At 32.5% G+C, this 16,816-nt stretch overlaps 2 protein-coding genes across 3 annotated transcripts in view; both read left to right on the plus strand.

The window, feature by feature from the left end:
- LOC111984978 (uncharacterized) overlaps positions 1-3,902 on the plus strand; it is a 10,762-nt gene extending 6,860 nt beyond the window's left edge. The window contains exons 9-15 of one of the 2 annotated variants that reach the window (XM_065773337.1): positions 786-891; positions 1,014-1,124; positions 1,471-1,542; positions 1,642-1,743; positions 1,829-1,875; positions 2,063-2,089; positions 3,519-3,633. In XM_065773337.1, coding sequence (XP_065629409.1) covers positions 786-891; positions 1,014-1,124; positions 1,471-1,542; positions 1,642-1,743; positions 1,829-1,875; positions 2,063-2,087 — 463 coding nt within the window. In that variant the 3' untranslated portion in view covers positions 2,088-2,089; positions 3,519-3,633. Of the gene's footprint in view, positions 1-785; positions 892-1,013; positions 1,125-1,470; positions 1,543-1,641; positions 1,744-1,828; positions 1,876-2,062; positions 2,090-3,518 lie in introns of both variants that reach the window. The other variant, XM_065773336.1, reaches the window with a different exon arrangement.
- Positions 3,903-10,317: 6,415 nt separating this feature from the next.
- Positions 10,318-12,793, plus strand: LOC111985016 (homeobox-leucine zipper protein ATHB-6). Its single transcript, XM_024016636.2, has 3 exons — positions 10,318-10,787; positions 11,274-11,635; positions 12,132-12,793. The coding sequence occupies exons 1-3, from the start codon at positions 10,727-10,729 to the stop codon at positions 12,543-12,545; spliced, it is 837 nt and encodes a 278-aa protein (XP_023872404.1). The 5' UTR covers positions 10,318-10,726; the 3' UTR covers positions 12,546-12,793.
- The last annotated feature ends 4,023 nt before the right edge of the window (positions 12,794-16,816 follow it).

The following is a 16,816-nucleotide window of genomic DNA, read 5'->3' on the forward strand; positions in this document are numbered from 1 at the left end:
TGGTGGGGGGGGGGGGGGGGGGATAAACAGTAAATTTGACATGTAACAGAAAGTATATCATCATGACTCTATACTATAGCATACAATACGATTAATACATGTGTAAGGTATTATAATTATAAAAAAAAAACATATGTAAGGTATTAGCAGCTTTCATATTATTTTTGAAAAATCAATTAACTTGTTTTTTCTAATTTTTTTTTATATATATTTTTATAAATTTGTAACAAAGTTACCACTGTACATCTTTGGTGTGATGGTCACTCCACAAATATAAGTACTTGTAAGGTGTGGGGGGTAAGAGTCAGGGTTCAATTCTACAGGAAAGACCATCACACCCTTGGTGCGATGGTCACTTCACAAATATAAGTGTTTGTGGGGTGTGGGGGGAAAGGGCTGGGGTTCAAGTCTCCAAGAGGGAGCTTCACATACATATACAGTTAGATTATGCTAGAGTAAAAATTTTATCTTGTATAAAAATAAATAAATAAATAAATAATAAAAAATTTGTAACAAAGTTTTCCCTTTTGTTTTTTGCTTTCAATAATTTCCTGTCTAGGCTTCTCTCTCTTAATTTTTCATTCTCTGTTCAGTTGCCACATGTGAGGTTTAATGTCTTTCAGCCAGCAATCGGTTCAACATTGTTTCATACATTTCACAGATTTAACTTGTTATACCAATTTGCACACTTACATACATCCAAAATTGATCACTGTATTTTACTTTAGTAGTGTTATGGTTTATTGATCAAGGAGCCATATTAACAGAGCTTACTGTTGTGACAGCTATGCTATTGGTGGTCTCACAGGCGGTGAAAGTAAAGATTCATTTTGGCGTGTTGTTGCTCAGTGCACTGCCGCCTTGCCCGAGGACAAACCACGATATGTTATGGTGCAGATTTCTTTCATCAAATCAACTTACATCGTCCAAACTAACTTGAATTCTTGTGAACTGGGTGGTTCATCTTTTCATATTTTTCCATGTCATGATATTTCCTCAATACTTCTTTTCAGGGTGTTGGTTATCCACTGGATATTGTAGTTTGCAGTGCTTTAGGTGCTGACATGTATGACTGTGTTTATCCTACTCGCACTGCTCGCTTTGGCACAGCTCTTGTACCTGAGGTGATAGCTTCTTGTGAATATAAACTGTGGAACCATACTTTTACAACATTCTTGATCTTTAAATTTTTTAGTCTTCTTTTGATCTCCAACACGGTTTTTCATACAGTAAATTTATATATGAATGGTTTATATACAAAGACTTTTTGCTTCATTCATATGTTTCTCATGAACATGAAACATACGTGCAGGTCACCTGTTTATGTGAACTATCTTTAACTTAAATATGCATCTCTGTACCTAGTTGCCAGTCAACTCCTGTTAACTATGAACTTCTTAAAATGTAATGGTATTTCTTCTTCAGTGTGGGTGGAAGGACGATTTCTGATATTTATGATATTTTATGCAGGGAGTGCTGAAGTTAAAACACAATGCGATGGCTGATGATACTCGTCCCATTGATCCTACATGCGCTTGTATGGTGTGGTCATAACCGAAACATGTTGGTTGAATTATTATCGTATTATAAATTGATATTTTATAATGATACATCTGCCTCATTGTATTTATTTCACTGTAGGTCTGCAGGACCTATTCTAGGGCCTACATCCATTGCCTTGTTACAAAAGATGCCATGGGATCTCAGCTTCTTTCATATCACAATCTGTACTACATGATGAAGGTACAAATAGAAAATTTTCATATAATTTTTTTTAATATTTTTTTTCTTCCCTATAAATGAAAGTGAATTTCTTTAAAATTTTTAGCTTAGCAGAGATCTACACACATCAATAATCGAGGGAAGGTTTCCAGAGTATGTTTTTCTTTTGCTTCCCCCCCCCCACCCAATCCTTTCTCTTCCTCTTTTTTCTTTCACGTCCTTCTGAATTAGCCATTCTCCATTCTTGTTCAGTAAATAACTTTATGCCAGTTAAATTCCTCACTTCTATCTTTTTGGTAATGACTATTTTAACATTCTTCTTAATCTTTTCTTATTGTAGGTTTGTATGTAATTTTTGCAGATAATGGTATATTTCTTCACTTCTTTCACTTAAATTGGACTTTTTTCTGTGTATATATTATATTTACTTATTGGTGGATATTCCCCATCCTATTTCATTGTATACTCACATTAAGTTGAGAGTTAAGTTGAGTAGGACAAGGGGAAACAAGGTTTAACAGGGCTTTAGGAATGAAACAAAGGTGAAAATCAAGATTTGAGTTGCTGTGAACGGTAATCCATGAACAGTAAATAAAAGATAAATTCCCTAAGAATCACTCGTAGGATTCCNATTCCTTGGCATCACACCTAAGAATAGTGTGCATCACATAAACTCTAAAAGAAAGCTTCATAGCTCTTAAATTCTGAAAATATTCATTATTTATCTCCCCCTCAATAGAAAACACCACAACTCTTTAAATAGAAGATTAAACCTAATCCTAACAGAACTAGGAAACCTAATCCTAGACTCCTAGTAGAACTAGGATTTCTTAAAAACCTAATAAGACTTGAACTTGGACTCCTTAGGCTTACTACTAAGCCCAAATAAATAACCAAACTTAAATAAAACCCAAAAGATGATCTAATAGACTGTTGGCATAGCCCATTCCAGAGTTTTATGAAATTACAAAATTGCCCTTGATACTAAAAATCAAATAAAATATAATAAATGTCTTCTTATTGCCTCCTACATCATAAGTCTTAATCTCTAGTGTAGGTGTTATTTACTTCTTTTTTTGGCAATAGATATTGGACTCTATTTACACGTCTAGTTTATGCCTTAGATATTAATCTTAGCATAGTGGTCAATACTGTTTTCTTGTTTACAGTGTGGTTCCCAGTTTTGAAGCACTAATTTGAACCATCAAGACTCCAGTTCATTAGAAAGTATGTTAAACACACACACACGAGTGCATTTTTTTTAAAGAGGGCAATGTTACTACTACATTTCCACTATGTTCTATGGATGTGTGGCTTGTCCCTAATTTACGAGTTCTTGGTGGCAGATGAATTTCGAAATTGGGTCAGCCTCAGAGAGAGAGAGAAGGGTTTTTTTTTTTTTTTTTGGGGGGGGGTGGGGGGTGTGTTGATGGGGGGATATGCAGGTTTTCAAATTCCTGTTAGATTAAAACGTCCTTATCCCAATGAACCTATTTACTATTTTGATCCTGCTTTGCTGGGTTGAAAGGTCTTCTATTGGAAATAGCGTCAAACTCTTCTCACATGTATTTTATTGGTAAGTTACAAATGCATTGCATTCAATAGGTTTTGAAACTACAATCTCACCCTCCATCCTATTATTATGGGAGAAGAAAGTGCCAGTTGAGCTTAGCTCAGTGGTGTTGTTGCATTGGTCACTATAATGGGAGAACAGTCTTATTTATGTGGTTGTTGAATTTGGTTTAAATATTTAGGGTATTACTCTTGAACCTTTTCATGTCTTTATTGTCTTGTAGTTTCCTAAAGGTGATGTCCCTGAATGGGTATGCAATGCCATGGAGGTTGCCGGAATTGATATCTCTTCCTGCTGTTCTCCGTTCTCTTCCTCTCAAGATTAAAATAATTAAAGATACTCAAACGAGGTAGGCTTATATAGAGTTCGACTTGAAAGAATTTTACAAGAAATTTAACTTATAGGCGATGATACGGGTGCAGCATAAATTTTGTAGCCCATTTATATGCTGCTTCATTAGGATTCTAGAGGTCGTTTCTTTTTTATTTGTCTTAATTTTATTTATTTTTTTTTGGGTAGAAATCTTCATGTTAATTTATTTGCTGTTCACATTGCAAGACAAATATTTTATTCTTGATGTCAACCTTGAAGCATCGACTGTTGAAAATTTGTGTTCAATGATGGATTTTAATCAAGATTGTCAAAATCGGGATCTTATGTACGTTCGTTGAAGGTAGGTGAGATCGTAGATCATAGGATCGGATCGTGAATCGTAAGATCCTACATATTTTCAGATTTAAAGCAAAAAACACATTGATAATGACTTTATATATTGAATAATAACGTAAATTATAAATTCATCTATAAAAAAACTAAGATTTGCATTATATGATATAGTTTGCATGTCATACATCGCTAAGTATATACTAACGAAACAAATATATTTAAGTTTTGACCCAATGTATTTAAAAAGTTCAATAAATATTTAATTAGCAATCAAATACCAAAATATTTATCAAAACATGTGGAAAATATTTTCCAAATTCTAAGTTTCAAGTTTGAAATCCAAAAAAAGTTGGCAAATGAAAACTAGCTAATTACAATATGAAATTCAAAAGTAAGATGAATATTAAGGTGAAGTGAACATTTAATTATTCTCATTCTAAGGTTTTTGTAACACTGTTCTAAATTTCTAATTATTATCCATTTTATCATCTATGTAAACATTATAGTATATATTTGTATACTAGAGCTGCAAAAGACATCAAGATATAATTTTATACTAAACTATTCAAGTTATACTGCATAGCAACAATTAAATAGCATGTTCAAAAAAATCAATTAATCAGTATACAAATACAAGCATAACTAATAAAATTATATATATATATATATATATATATATATAATATTTTAGTAATATTAAAACACAAATTAGTATGTTGATCAAACAAATTTAACAACATTATAGCCTAAAAGGCAGCAAAGCCAACATCAAATTCTTCATTTAGAAATTATGAAGCATTCCTTTATTTTGATTATAAGTGAACTAGAAATTAAAAAACATTTACTTAGGTTAACATAGTTTTATAAAAATAAAATAAAAAGTCATATCATCGCAACATGAAAAATTGAAAATCCTTAAAGCTTCATCAAAACAAAAAATTTATCCCATAAAAAAAAAAACTCAAAAATTTATGTTTTTGGTAGCATCGATAAGATCTCATACGATCTTACGATCCTATATGATCTTACACGATTCTACTATTTTTACGATTCTAGTGCGATCCTAAACGTTTTAGTGAGGTGAGATCGTAAAATCATGCGATCGTACGATCCAGATTGCAATTTTGACAACCATAATTCTAATATTCTAATCATGATGCTCATGTCTTTCCTCATTGAGGCAATCATGGTTTATATGACTAACATGAGTCTTCATCAAGAACAGTGCTAGATGCTTCTACACTAGTGTCACATGAAAATATTTGAAAATTTAGGAGTGTTTGAGAAATGAAAGGGTAAAACCCAATACAATCTGAACAGGTTTGGATAAAGAATTTGACAAATTCTTTGAAGTTTCAAAGTGATAGGATTTAATTTGGCTGGAATTTCAGTACACTGCCAATTAAAATTTTTAACCTTGAAGTCTCGAATTTTGAAAATTTGTGTTCAATGATGGAATCTAAATATTCTAATTGTGATGCTCACGTCTTTCCTCATCAAGGCAATCATGGTTTATATGACTAGCATGAGTCAAGTTCGGTACAATGCTAATTCTACTCATAGTGTCACATGAAAATATGTTCAAAATTTAAGAGTAATTGAGAAATGAAAGGGTAAAGCACTACAATTTGAACGATTTTGGATAAAGAATTCGACAAACTCTTAGAATTTTCAAAGTGCAATGATTTAATTTGACTGGAATTTCAGTATTACCAATTTAAATTTTTATTATTTGGATGTGTGTGTATATATATTTATGTATATATACACCTAAAAATTAAGAAATTAGTTTATTATATTAGTTACAACAATGATGGTAACAATGATATGCTAGTAGAAATATAATTGTATTGTATTAGTGGTTGTTGTAATCAACAAAGTCCAGGAAATATGAATCGTTAAGTTGCTTTTCTTATAGGGGAGTTTAAACACTTACAATTATTTCTTCCCCAACCTAACCAAGTCTTTTTCTTTTCTCGTTCTCAATGACTACAACTTTATTTATTTTAATTGTCTCTTTGAATAATACTCCTTGTACGAAATCTTCGCCTTTTCAAATGTTTTTATTAAATTCAATTGCTATCTTTTTCACTAAATACTGATACAGGGTACAAATGCCAAAATCGTGCAAACCAATTTCCTTCAGGTCTCTAGCTCTGAATAGTAATGGTTACTCGGATTTGACCAGATCTTCAAGAATAGTCGGTGTTCAAACTTCAATAATTGATACCATTTGATCCATTATAATCTTTAATGGAATTTATAATATGACGGCAAAGGACTTATCCAGTTATCTTTACTTTTGAAAGTAAAAATAAATAGACGTTTAACACAAAAAAAAAAGGCTCTCTAGTGTCTCCCTTTATTGATTCTTATTTGCTAATAATTGGGTTGCACTTGGCAGTCTAATGACTAATGATAATGACTAATGAGAACGTTAATGTAACATAATCTTTTGCTGCAAGTACTATAAATAAAAGATAAAAGAAGTTAAATAAAATAAGTAATGACTCATGCGGGATTTGCCAAAAAAAAAAAAAAAAAATCAATAAACTAGCTTATAATCAAGATCCAGATACAAACAAAGTCTTTAACAAGATTATCTTTAGCCAAATTGTATCTCTGATCTCGTATAGTTTGTATAATATTTTCTTAAACACTGATTTTGAAGTCCAGCTTACCATTCTTGTTCCAGTACCAGCCCCTAACGAAATGTCTTTTGAGATTAATAAACTAATCAACAAGGAAATTGTGAAGCGCTAATAAGTGCTTAATCTCTCAGCTTCTTCTAATTTCATACTAATTCAGCAACAGGTCATTAGTGCATAATCTTTCTCTCCTTTTCCAAATGGTTGGTGCATAGTTATCAACTTATCATCGTCGGGAATTATTGGTGCGTAATTATTATAGTCAGTGAGCAAATGTAGATGCAATTATAGTCTCTCTAGATCTCTCTCAATTCATAATGGTACTATACTACTAGTATTAGACTCAAGGTTTTATGGTAATAAAAAATTAGTATGTGTGGGGTCTTTTGTTGCCCAAGCCCAAAGGATATGGGTTAAAGGCCCAACGAACCCAGAACAATGAATTTGTAGAGAGTGGATCGAAAGAGCTGGGTTGGATATGAAGCACAGAACAGTTGGCTAGGTTACGTGCAGTGATGATAACATGAACTGAAGCTTAGATAACTCTATGAATGAATGTCCGAAGAGACGTTTTATTGAATGAACCGTGATTACAATATTCAGAGCTACAGTAAAGCTTTTCTCTCTTTTTCTCTTTCTTTTTTTCGATCCCCTATTATCAGGGACCTTTCTTCTTTATATAGCATCTCTTCCTATCATCTCCATCGTCCACTTGTTCTTCATCCACGCATCCACTCGAGTGCATGTCACGTCGTGTGTCTACTTTAGTTCTTTGTGAGTGGCGATAGCTGAGGATGCACTATTCAGGGGTCTTCTCCACATAAATGCGGCCAGAAAAGCTGTTGCAGCGCATTAAATGCGGTGGTATCAGCTTTTCCTTCAGATATCTTTTAGTTCTGATCATTTCCGAGTCCGCCCAGGGTCTATTATTGCCGTTGGGACCGTTGGGAAGATTAGTCGGACCCTCCACACGTTCGTTTGATCAAGGCTCGTCATAGCTGAGGAGCAAGACATCCTCGGACCAACGGTGACCTCTTCGGACGACACTCCCCTTCTGCTTCTGGGCTTCCTGCTCTAGATGGTCCGCCCCAACTACCTATTAATCCTCGGAAATGCAATAGTCCTTAGCAGGCGGTTTCGGGCCCGTTAGGTAGCTTTGGGCTTTTTCCCCCCACAGTATGCATTTGGATTCAGATGTTTTGGCCTGGCGCTTTTTTTTTTTTAAAAAAAAAACCATCGCCTCTTGCACTGTTCATGGGACATGAACAGTGCATTTAGGCAAATAAACAGTAATCCTCACGTGAACAGTAATTTTTAAATTATTTTTTTATTGTTTTCATTTTTCAGCAAAATAAGTTGTATCCAAACGGATCATAGTATCCAAATAATATTAAAAAATGGAGTACTCCACCCCATATTGAATTGGAAAAGCCTAACTGATAGTTACAGAATAGAATTCATCTATTACATAAAAGAATCCATCTAGGCTAGGTTGCTAGGATATACGATGTTTATGAGTTTTGTAATTCAATGGGATTGACAAGTTTATTTAATAAAAAGAAGCAAGGTTCCAATTTCTCATTATCCACTTATCATAAGTTGTAACAATTTAATTTTTTTGGCCAAAATTGCCAATCATACTGTGAAGTCTTATTCTTGATTGTGTGAAGCACATACTTTCTGATATATGCATGTCATTTTGTGTAATTCAGCAGAAAATGCAAGAGCTCTCTGATTGGACTATGTGATGTGTGGGGAGTGAGGGTGACACAAGGTGTACTTGTTTGATTCCAATTAAAATTTTCAAGGTGTGGTCATGGTATGCATCAATTTTCAAAGCGGTTTGATGTGGAATTTGACTTCGTAGATTATAGATGGAGTTTGGTAATGCTTCATTTAAGAGGACTTCTAACAAAAAACGCAGGTAACAATGAAAATATGAAAACAAGTAAAGGACTGAATTCTAAGTTATTTCTAGTTCCTTTGAATCTCAAGAAAGTAAATTAAACCGTTATTAATAGATTAATTTGAAGCTTAATTTATGTCCTTATTTAAATATTTCGAAGGTTTGCAGTAAACAGATTAAAGCCTAGTTCTTCACACTAATATCAAACTGGTTCGAAGTAAACATCTTTCAGATTAAACAAGACTAACAATAGAGCTCTTGAATCAAACTTCAATATAAACTTACATAAAATAATATTAATCTGAGTAATAAGATTACAAGGAAGCACTTACAAGCATAAACACCTTTTAAAGCCTTTTGAAGTATAGGGGAATCTCTTGGGGAACTTAATATTACTAGACAATGATCTCTGTATAAACAAGTCTGTCTGTTTCAATTGGTAGATTAAATTAAATTGCTTCCACTTACTTTTTCCTGATCTGATACTTGCTACAAAAACTGCCATGTATGCTCCCACATCACTTCTCACGTTCTTGTGCTTTCACAGGTGTGATTTCTTTGTCATGCACCTGCTATCAAGTTTATAATTTTATTAGAGGAAATTTTAATTTAATGCCAACAGCACTCTTGAATTTTCTTGTAGATTTTCCTCTTTTTTTGTTGAAAGAATATTAAACTTTATCTCAAAAGTTGTTGATTTTTTGGCAGAAAATAAAAATGTAGAAATCCATCAATAAAATATGAAATTTTTTCTATATGTAAATATATAAATATATATAATTTAAAAAAATATATATAATAAAAATCTTAATTAATCTAGGCCCTCCGCTTTGCATGATTGTCCTAATTAAGAATACTTTTACAAAGAGAATAAGAATACTTTTACCTAACTTTTTGTGAGCTTGCATGGTTTCCGTTAATTAATCTATCTATAATTTGGAACAACACTACGTGATTTACAACAACTTATAAAAAACAATCCCATGAAAAATTTCTTTTTTTTTTTTTTTTGGTGAAGAAAAATTTCATTACTATTGAAAGATTCGTACGGATGAATATTAAATAAACATTTTAGGTCATGTGGGGTTCGTCGGTCTTTCTTGAAAATATTATCACTCTTTTGAAGTGTAAAGCCAATTTTGCTTGTGGAATTTAGGTCTAAATAAACAGATAAAAAAATTTCCACCTTCTCCTTTGGTGGGTTTTGTTTGTTTTGGTTAATTTTGAAAGAATATCGCTGGGAAATTTTGTTGTTGTTGTTTTTACTGAAAAATTCCACTTTCTCATATCTCTGATTCCTGGTTAGCTTTTGAAGATTCAGCCATTCAGGCACATAATTTCGAAGGGCAATAATGCTAACTTCCCTCGTGGTCTAATTTATTTAGATAAGCATGTTAATTATTTTCTCATTAGGGTATACTTCCCTCTATTTCTATTTATTTCATTATTAATTTTTTAACAGTTTCAATGGTAGAACATGTTCATGTTCAAATTTATTAGTTGAATTAACCGAAACATATCATATGTACATGAAATTTTTGCAACAGTAAGATACTCAACTTATTCTGGTATATCCAAAAATTTAAAAATTAAAGGCATATTCATGTGTGTTTGACACACCACATATGACATATCTATCTTGTAGATCCTAGTGTTACATAAACCATTACCGTCAAGTGATGACTCATGGTCCCATGGCTTGCGTCTAGCTAAGAAGAAAAAGTTTTGATCTACAATTGCCAGTTGATACCAACTTCATGTATAGTTCACATCAGTTTACAGTGTACATATAAGTGCTTATCATCAAGACCAAGGTTACCATGTCCAACACTTTTTATGGTTCTCTCTCTCTCTCTCTCTCTCTCTCTCTCTCACACACGCTAACGGATTGCTTAGATAATGATTTTCTAACCAACCCTTTTGATTTTTCTCTCTTTTATTGTCATTTCATTTGCTTGAACCATAACTTTGTTATGGAATCATACTTTGTGTTTTTTTAATCCTCGGAGAAAGACAAGGATCAATCTATGTTGCGCCAAAGCTGTACCTTTGTACAACATTTCCCAATTAGGCCATCTTTTACCAATAGATGATCCTGTTTACATTGTTTTTTCAGACTAAACAACTTGCGTGACTCTTGTCCTTGAGCTCTATAAAGTAGTGAGCGACTTCAAAAAGTCTAAGTCTCTAAGACTCCAAAACATCTCAGTGATGAAGCGGTTCAGTAGCTCTGATAGCTTGGCTGCTCTGATCTCCATTAGTCCACCTAAAGGTAAACAAAATTCAAGTAGAAAATTTCTGTGATGGCTCATTTTATATATAGACCCAGCTATATTTCCATTATTTCAGACACTGTAACAAGATTCTGATTCTCCCTGCGATTACTAATAGCACTGTTATTTGGATTTCCAAAGAAACCAAAACTTTAATTCATGCTTAGTCTATCTTTTATACATTTAAGTTGCTAAATTTTGCACAACTAATGATTTTGTGCTTATAAACCGATGAATTAATTAGATGTGTATTTTTATTCTTAAACAAAAACTTATTACAGTTCATAATTGAATATTTATTATTGTTTGATCGGAGCTATAGTAGAATTTAGAATTAAACTTATTATCAAGTGGAAGTTTTGAATTATGGGGTCCTCGGAAAACTTACATGATCATAAACTTTGTTTGAATGAATCTATTCTCTGATATTGCAAACTCTTTCACCTTTTCTTTCTAACACAACACTTCCACTACTGTCAATGTAGAGAACAGCACTTATTGTTACAGTGAGGATTTCCATGCAATGCTAAATAGATTAGAGCACGAAGATTTGGAGGAAGAAACTGGGCTGGTGTTGGGGAAGAAACGGAGACTAAGCTTGGAACAAGTAAAGGCATTAGAGAGGAGCTTTGAAGTGGAAAACAAGCTAGAACCAGAGAGAAAGGTAAAATTAGCAGCAGAACTAAGCTTGCAACCAAGGCAAGTGGCTATATGGTTCCAAAACCGCCGAGCCCGCTGGAAAACCAAGCAATTGGAGAGGGATTATGGGGTTCTTAAAGCTAATTATGATGCTCTAAAGCTTGACCACCATAATCTTGAGCAGGAAAATAAGGCTCTAACCTCAAAGGTATATCATATGAGTAATCATAGCACCCATAATTTTTCACACATCTTTTCACAAAAGTTGACTGACTTCTTATGATGAAATACAATCATTTTCAAATGGGGATCTAGATCCGGTACAATATGCAATGGTTAATTAATGGGTGAGATTGAAAATTAAAAATTCAATTTTGATCTCAGCCCTTGGTCATAACTTTTTTTACCTTTCTTTTTGTTTTGTTTTGTTTTTGTTTTTGTTTTTGTTTTTTTTTTTAATATTTCTAACTTTTACATCTCACAACGACACGATAATCTTCACTAATTGAAAACGTATATTGATAGATTACCAAATCCCCAAAATGTCATAATCAATTATCAATTGTCCAAAATACCAAGGTGTTAGAAAATGTTAACATATATGGTTAAAGACTCTTTTTGGTTGCATTTCAAAAAGCTAAAGTCCTTCGCTTTAACTTAAATTGTGGATTTTTTTTTCTCCTTTTTGGGTTCCTGGATTGTAGCTGAGAGAGCTGAAATCCAAGGTCTGTAGAGCAAGTTCAGAAAGCAACCACTCTGTGAACGAACAGTCTCCAATATCAGAGTCTGACAACAACGTTTCTGAGCAAAGTAAAGGCCATGACTTACGTGCAGAGAACAGCAACAAGGCAGTGTCAGTAGACAGCGACTCAAATGGGATCATGAAGGAAGAAAGCAAAATGAAATTTACTCTATCTTTCAATGGCTCATCTTCCTACTCAAATCCATTGGTGAATCGGCTTCAATTCTCTGATCCCAGAACGGTTGTTCCAGCTAAAGCATACCAACCCCAGATTGTGAAAATGGAAGAGCAGAGTTTGTTTAGTACAGAGGATTCTTGTAATTTCTTTTCTGTTGATCAAGCTCCTACCCTCCATTGGTACTTACCTGAGCAGTGAAACTAGCTCAAAGCCAGACTCCCAACTTCTAAATTTGTTAGTATACTTTTTCACATAGCTCCCCTTGGCCCTTGCACAACAGAAGTGACCGAGTTCCACATTTTCAGAATGTGTAGTTTCTTTTTTTTGGTTAAAACAGAATGTGTAGTTTCTTAATCTTAATATTTCTTCTGTAACATAATCCCTACTACTATAATTTTTTTCCCTTTTTGGCAATAAGATAAGGTAAGCCATCCTACTACTAGAAATGCTGACTTCATTAGTAAAGTAATGCCCCATGACACATAAATTTTTATGATGACTTTGTGTTTAAATAATAGTATTTTGATAGGATTTCATCAATTATAAGAGGGTCCGGTTAAGAGTAAACATTAATCATTTATTTTAAGATGTTTTTTTTTATAAAAAATTAAAAAAAAATTGTCAATAGAGTTAATCTCTTTTTCAGACCCATTTGATAAGAGATTTTTAATAATATCGTTTAAATTTTGTAAAAATACGTATGAATAACAAAATATATAAAAATAAATATTATGGTATTTAAATAATAATTTTTATTATTTATAGGCCGTTACCAAACATTGTCAGTGTCCTTAGCCATATATTAACAAAACCCATCATAAAATACTATTTCAATAATTGTGAAAATTTTGTTGTGTACTAAATTTGATGTATATCATTCAGAAAAGATGCCGTCGCATGTAGCCTTAACATGAGTATAGGAATCTGTCTTGGGAGTTGGGAATTTAAAAAGGTAAGCAACAGCACATGGTTGGCATAGCAAAAGTGGGATATGTCTAAAAGCAAAAATTTCGGGCAGGTTTGCACTTTGCATTGGACACTGGACAGAGCCTTTACCAAAAGTCTTCCCGCATGGCCATGTTTACTGTTTCCTCTCCTTTCTACAATCACAACTATTTTTACAATTATTGACTTGACTTATAAGAAGTTTAGAATCAACTATAGATCTAAGTAAAATTAATGGTTTCGCATTATGGGTTATTTTAGAAAGTCTTTTTTTTAATAAAAAATATATTTAATGTGTTGTCTTTTAAATAAAAAAGATATAAGCTTCTAAAATTAGAAGATTGTGTAATTTGTAAAATGTTAGTGAAAGAGAAATATTAACTTGTTGAATAAAGAGAAGAAAGGTAAATTACAGAATTTAGCTTCTTCTATTTTTGGTAATAAAGGAACCTTTGTTAAAAAAAACTAAAGAATTCGAACATTAAACACATTGTCTATCATAATATGGTCCCAAATTGTCAAGAAATAATAAAAGATTGAGATCTTTCAAAACCAGAGTCTTGAGTTTGACTGACTCCTCTTTTGTGCATTCGAACTCTAATACATTGTCTATCATAATACAATCCCACATTTCCAAGATATAACAAAAAAAAAATAAAAAAATAATTAGTACATTAGATGGAGGTCTTTCAAAAACCACAGTCTTGAGTTTGCTGAATCCTCTTTTAGAGCAAATACATTAGCACACTTACTCCCTTTTTCTCAAGCAATCATCAACTAGTAAAGCAAATTCACCAAGAGATTCAGCTGAACTATTAATAAGACACACACATACCACAGCTTTGGCATCAAGCTCTATTTTCAAAGTGCATGGAAGCCCTAGGAGAGTATTTTTATTGTTTTCCATGTTTTGGTCCCAATGGGTGAGCCTCATAAAGTCATGAACACAACGCATGTGGTTGGTGAAAAGTAGATATTGATGCAAAGCTCATCACCTCACAAAGCGCATGGCAAATACAATGACTACTATTACTGGAACCATTCTCAACAGAGATGGGGTTACACCCTTGTCCTCAACCTGTTCAGTCCATTTTAGCTGCTCCCTTTAGGTGGGGTCGTATGGTACGACCAAACTTCGTGTATACATCTCAATCTTTCAATTCATTGCCTCTAGCACATTCTTGGAGGCTCTCAAATCAAACTACTCTTTACTTATCAAGTTTTAATATCTCAACGTAATCTCATCATCAAGATAAGTATTAGTATTGAATAACGAAATTGACATCTTCAAATATCTTTTGGACATTTATAGCTTACTGGATTGTAGCTATTGTATCAGTGCACTGGACATATTAAGATGCAGATATACATCCAATATGTGTCTTAATGTGTTCAGTGCATTAATGCACTAATCATAAACTGTGTCCTAACTTATTCATCAGTTATCTCAAAAAAAGTAATTAAAATATTATGAAAATTACAAAATTTTAAAATTTGGATTTGTTCGTCAATGAAATATCAAAACTGTTGGCTTTCAAATTTTAAAATGTTTCTTTTCCAAAGCGTACTGTGCTTGTTTGCTCTTTTGATCTTATAGAGTAATTTAGACCCACAGCTGATTTGGTCTCATTTATCAACTAGTATATAAAATAGAGTTAATTAAACAAGTTGAATACTTTGTTTCCCCTTTGGTTCAATATATTATCCTTTGGCTTGCTTGCAACATGTGTTAAGACTTTTATAACTTAATTGATATATCTTCATTTAGAATTTAAATCTTTCAACTATATATCGAGAAAGAAAACGTGCATACAAATATGTAAACTGATTGCAATTTTAAACAAATAAATTGATTACTAGCATGGTTAAACTAACATCATAATCATTGTTACATTGAATTATTGAATGGAGCTTTTCTAATAGTTGATGTGATTTCCCATTTTGGCTAGCTTAAAAAGTAGAGGATTCCAATCTCGTTCTGTAAACTATAGCAAAATTTTATAGTAAAAAGTCACATATTTATTTATATTACCCACTTTTCAAATACATCTTCCATCTCATTATAGGTACCTTTTTCTGTGATTTTCCTTAAAAATTTTATACCAATATTTATCAAGTACTAGACTATGTTAACAGATCCATCTTTTAATTAACAATTAATCAGAATCTTATTTTATAACAACACGTGTTTCAGTTTTTGTAACAACTAGATATATGTATTAAGGAACGAAGGAGAAGAGTACAAGGGTCGCTTTCTATACACAAATTTTAAGCGAGAAAAAGACAGATAAAAAGAGCTGCTGTGACTACTTGGCTACTTGCCCCTAATGTCTTCTTCATGTCAGAGATTGGGACCAATATTGTGTCATCCATGTTTGACTTTTAATACACCATGGAATCTTGCCACCTTCCAAGAACGCCAATCCCTACCTAGCTGTAAGCTGTGTAGCGAAAGGCACCAATTTCCCTAGCTAGCTTTTTTTTATTTTATATTTTTGTGCCTAGCTAGGGAAGCAATGTTCTTGAGAATTTTTTCACAGACGTTAAATAATTATTCCTGCAAAACTATTTTTATATGACTGTATTTTTATTATGTATTAATGGTAATAGATGATATCAATATTATTAGTGAAACATGAACTGTATCAATTGATTGATTGTTTCTGTGCATCCTAGACTCTGCGTTTGTTTCTCGAATAAGTTTATTGATACAAAAATATTCACAATATTTTTATATAATTATTGATTTGATAGATTATGATTAGTATATAATGAAAATAACGTTAATAATGGAGTTATTCAAAACTTTACCAGTTAAGTTAACTGGAACTCACTATGTTTATATTCTCAATATTACTTTTTTACTTCCATCTTTACTTAACAAAATTAAGTGATTAATAGACAAACATTCTATTCATTTGAATATCATACGTTTAAATGTGTATGCACCATAAGGAAATAAGGAATAGGACAAGTGAACCACTAGCTTTAATTGACAATATCATTGGAGAGATTCGACAAAAACTACAAAGTTTTAAAATGGTGCAAATATCCTATGTGAGGAGGCAAGACAATCGCCTAACACATATCTTGGCTCAATATGTTGAAGAGTATTGATGTTTATGTAACTTGGATAAATAAAAATCTTAATACAGTTGAGTTCACATTATTTCAAGATGTACTGAATTTTTTTTCTTCTTTATAGAAGTTACGGTCTTCTTATCCAAAAAAAGAAAAAAAAAGTTCCCTATTCTAAAAGACAATTATATAGAGTAAAACCTCAAACGCAGAGTTATCCATTACAGCAGATTACGCAACTTGGGACTAAATTAAGTTGGACTAGTTGATCATAATAACACAATCAACTTTTTTTCCTCCACTTGAGTAATAGTTTCATGCATGACAGTGGTTGGATTGTTGGTTTAACAGAGATGTCGTTAATTTGATAAGACATTTTTTTTTTCTAACTTATTCGAAATCCCAAAGGGCCATTGGTTTGGGGATGAGAGGAGAAGGTTTGGGGA

The sequence above is a fragment of the Quercus suber genome, unplaced genomic scaffold, assembly GCF_002906115.3.
Source record: "Quercus suber isolate HL8 unplaced genomic scaffold, Cork oak 2.0 scaffold_73, whole genome shotgun sequence".
Taxonomy (NCBI): domain Eukaryota; kingdom Viridiplantae; phylum Streptophyta; class Magnoliopsida; order Fagales; family Fagaceae; genus Quercus; species Quercus suber.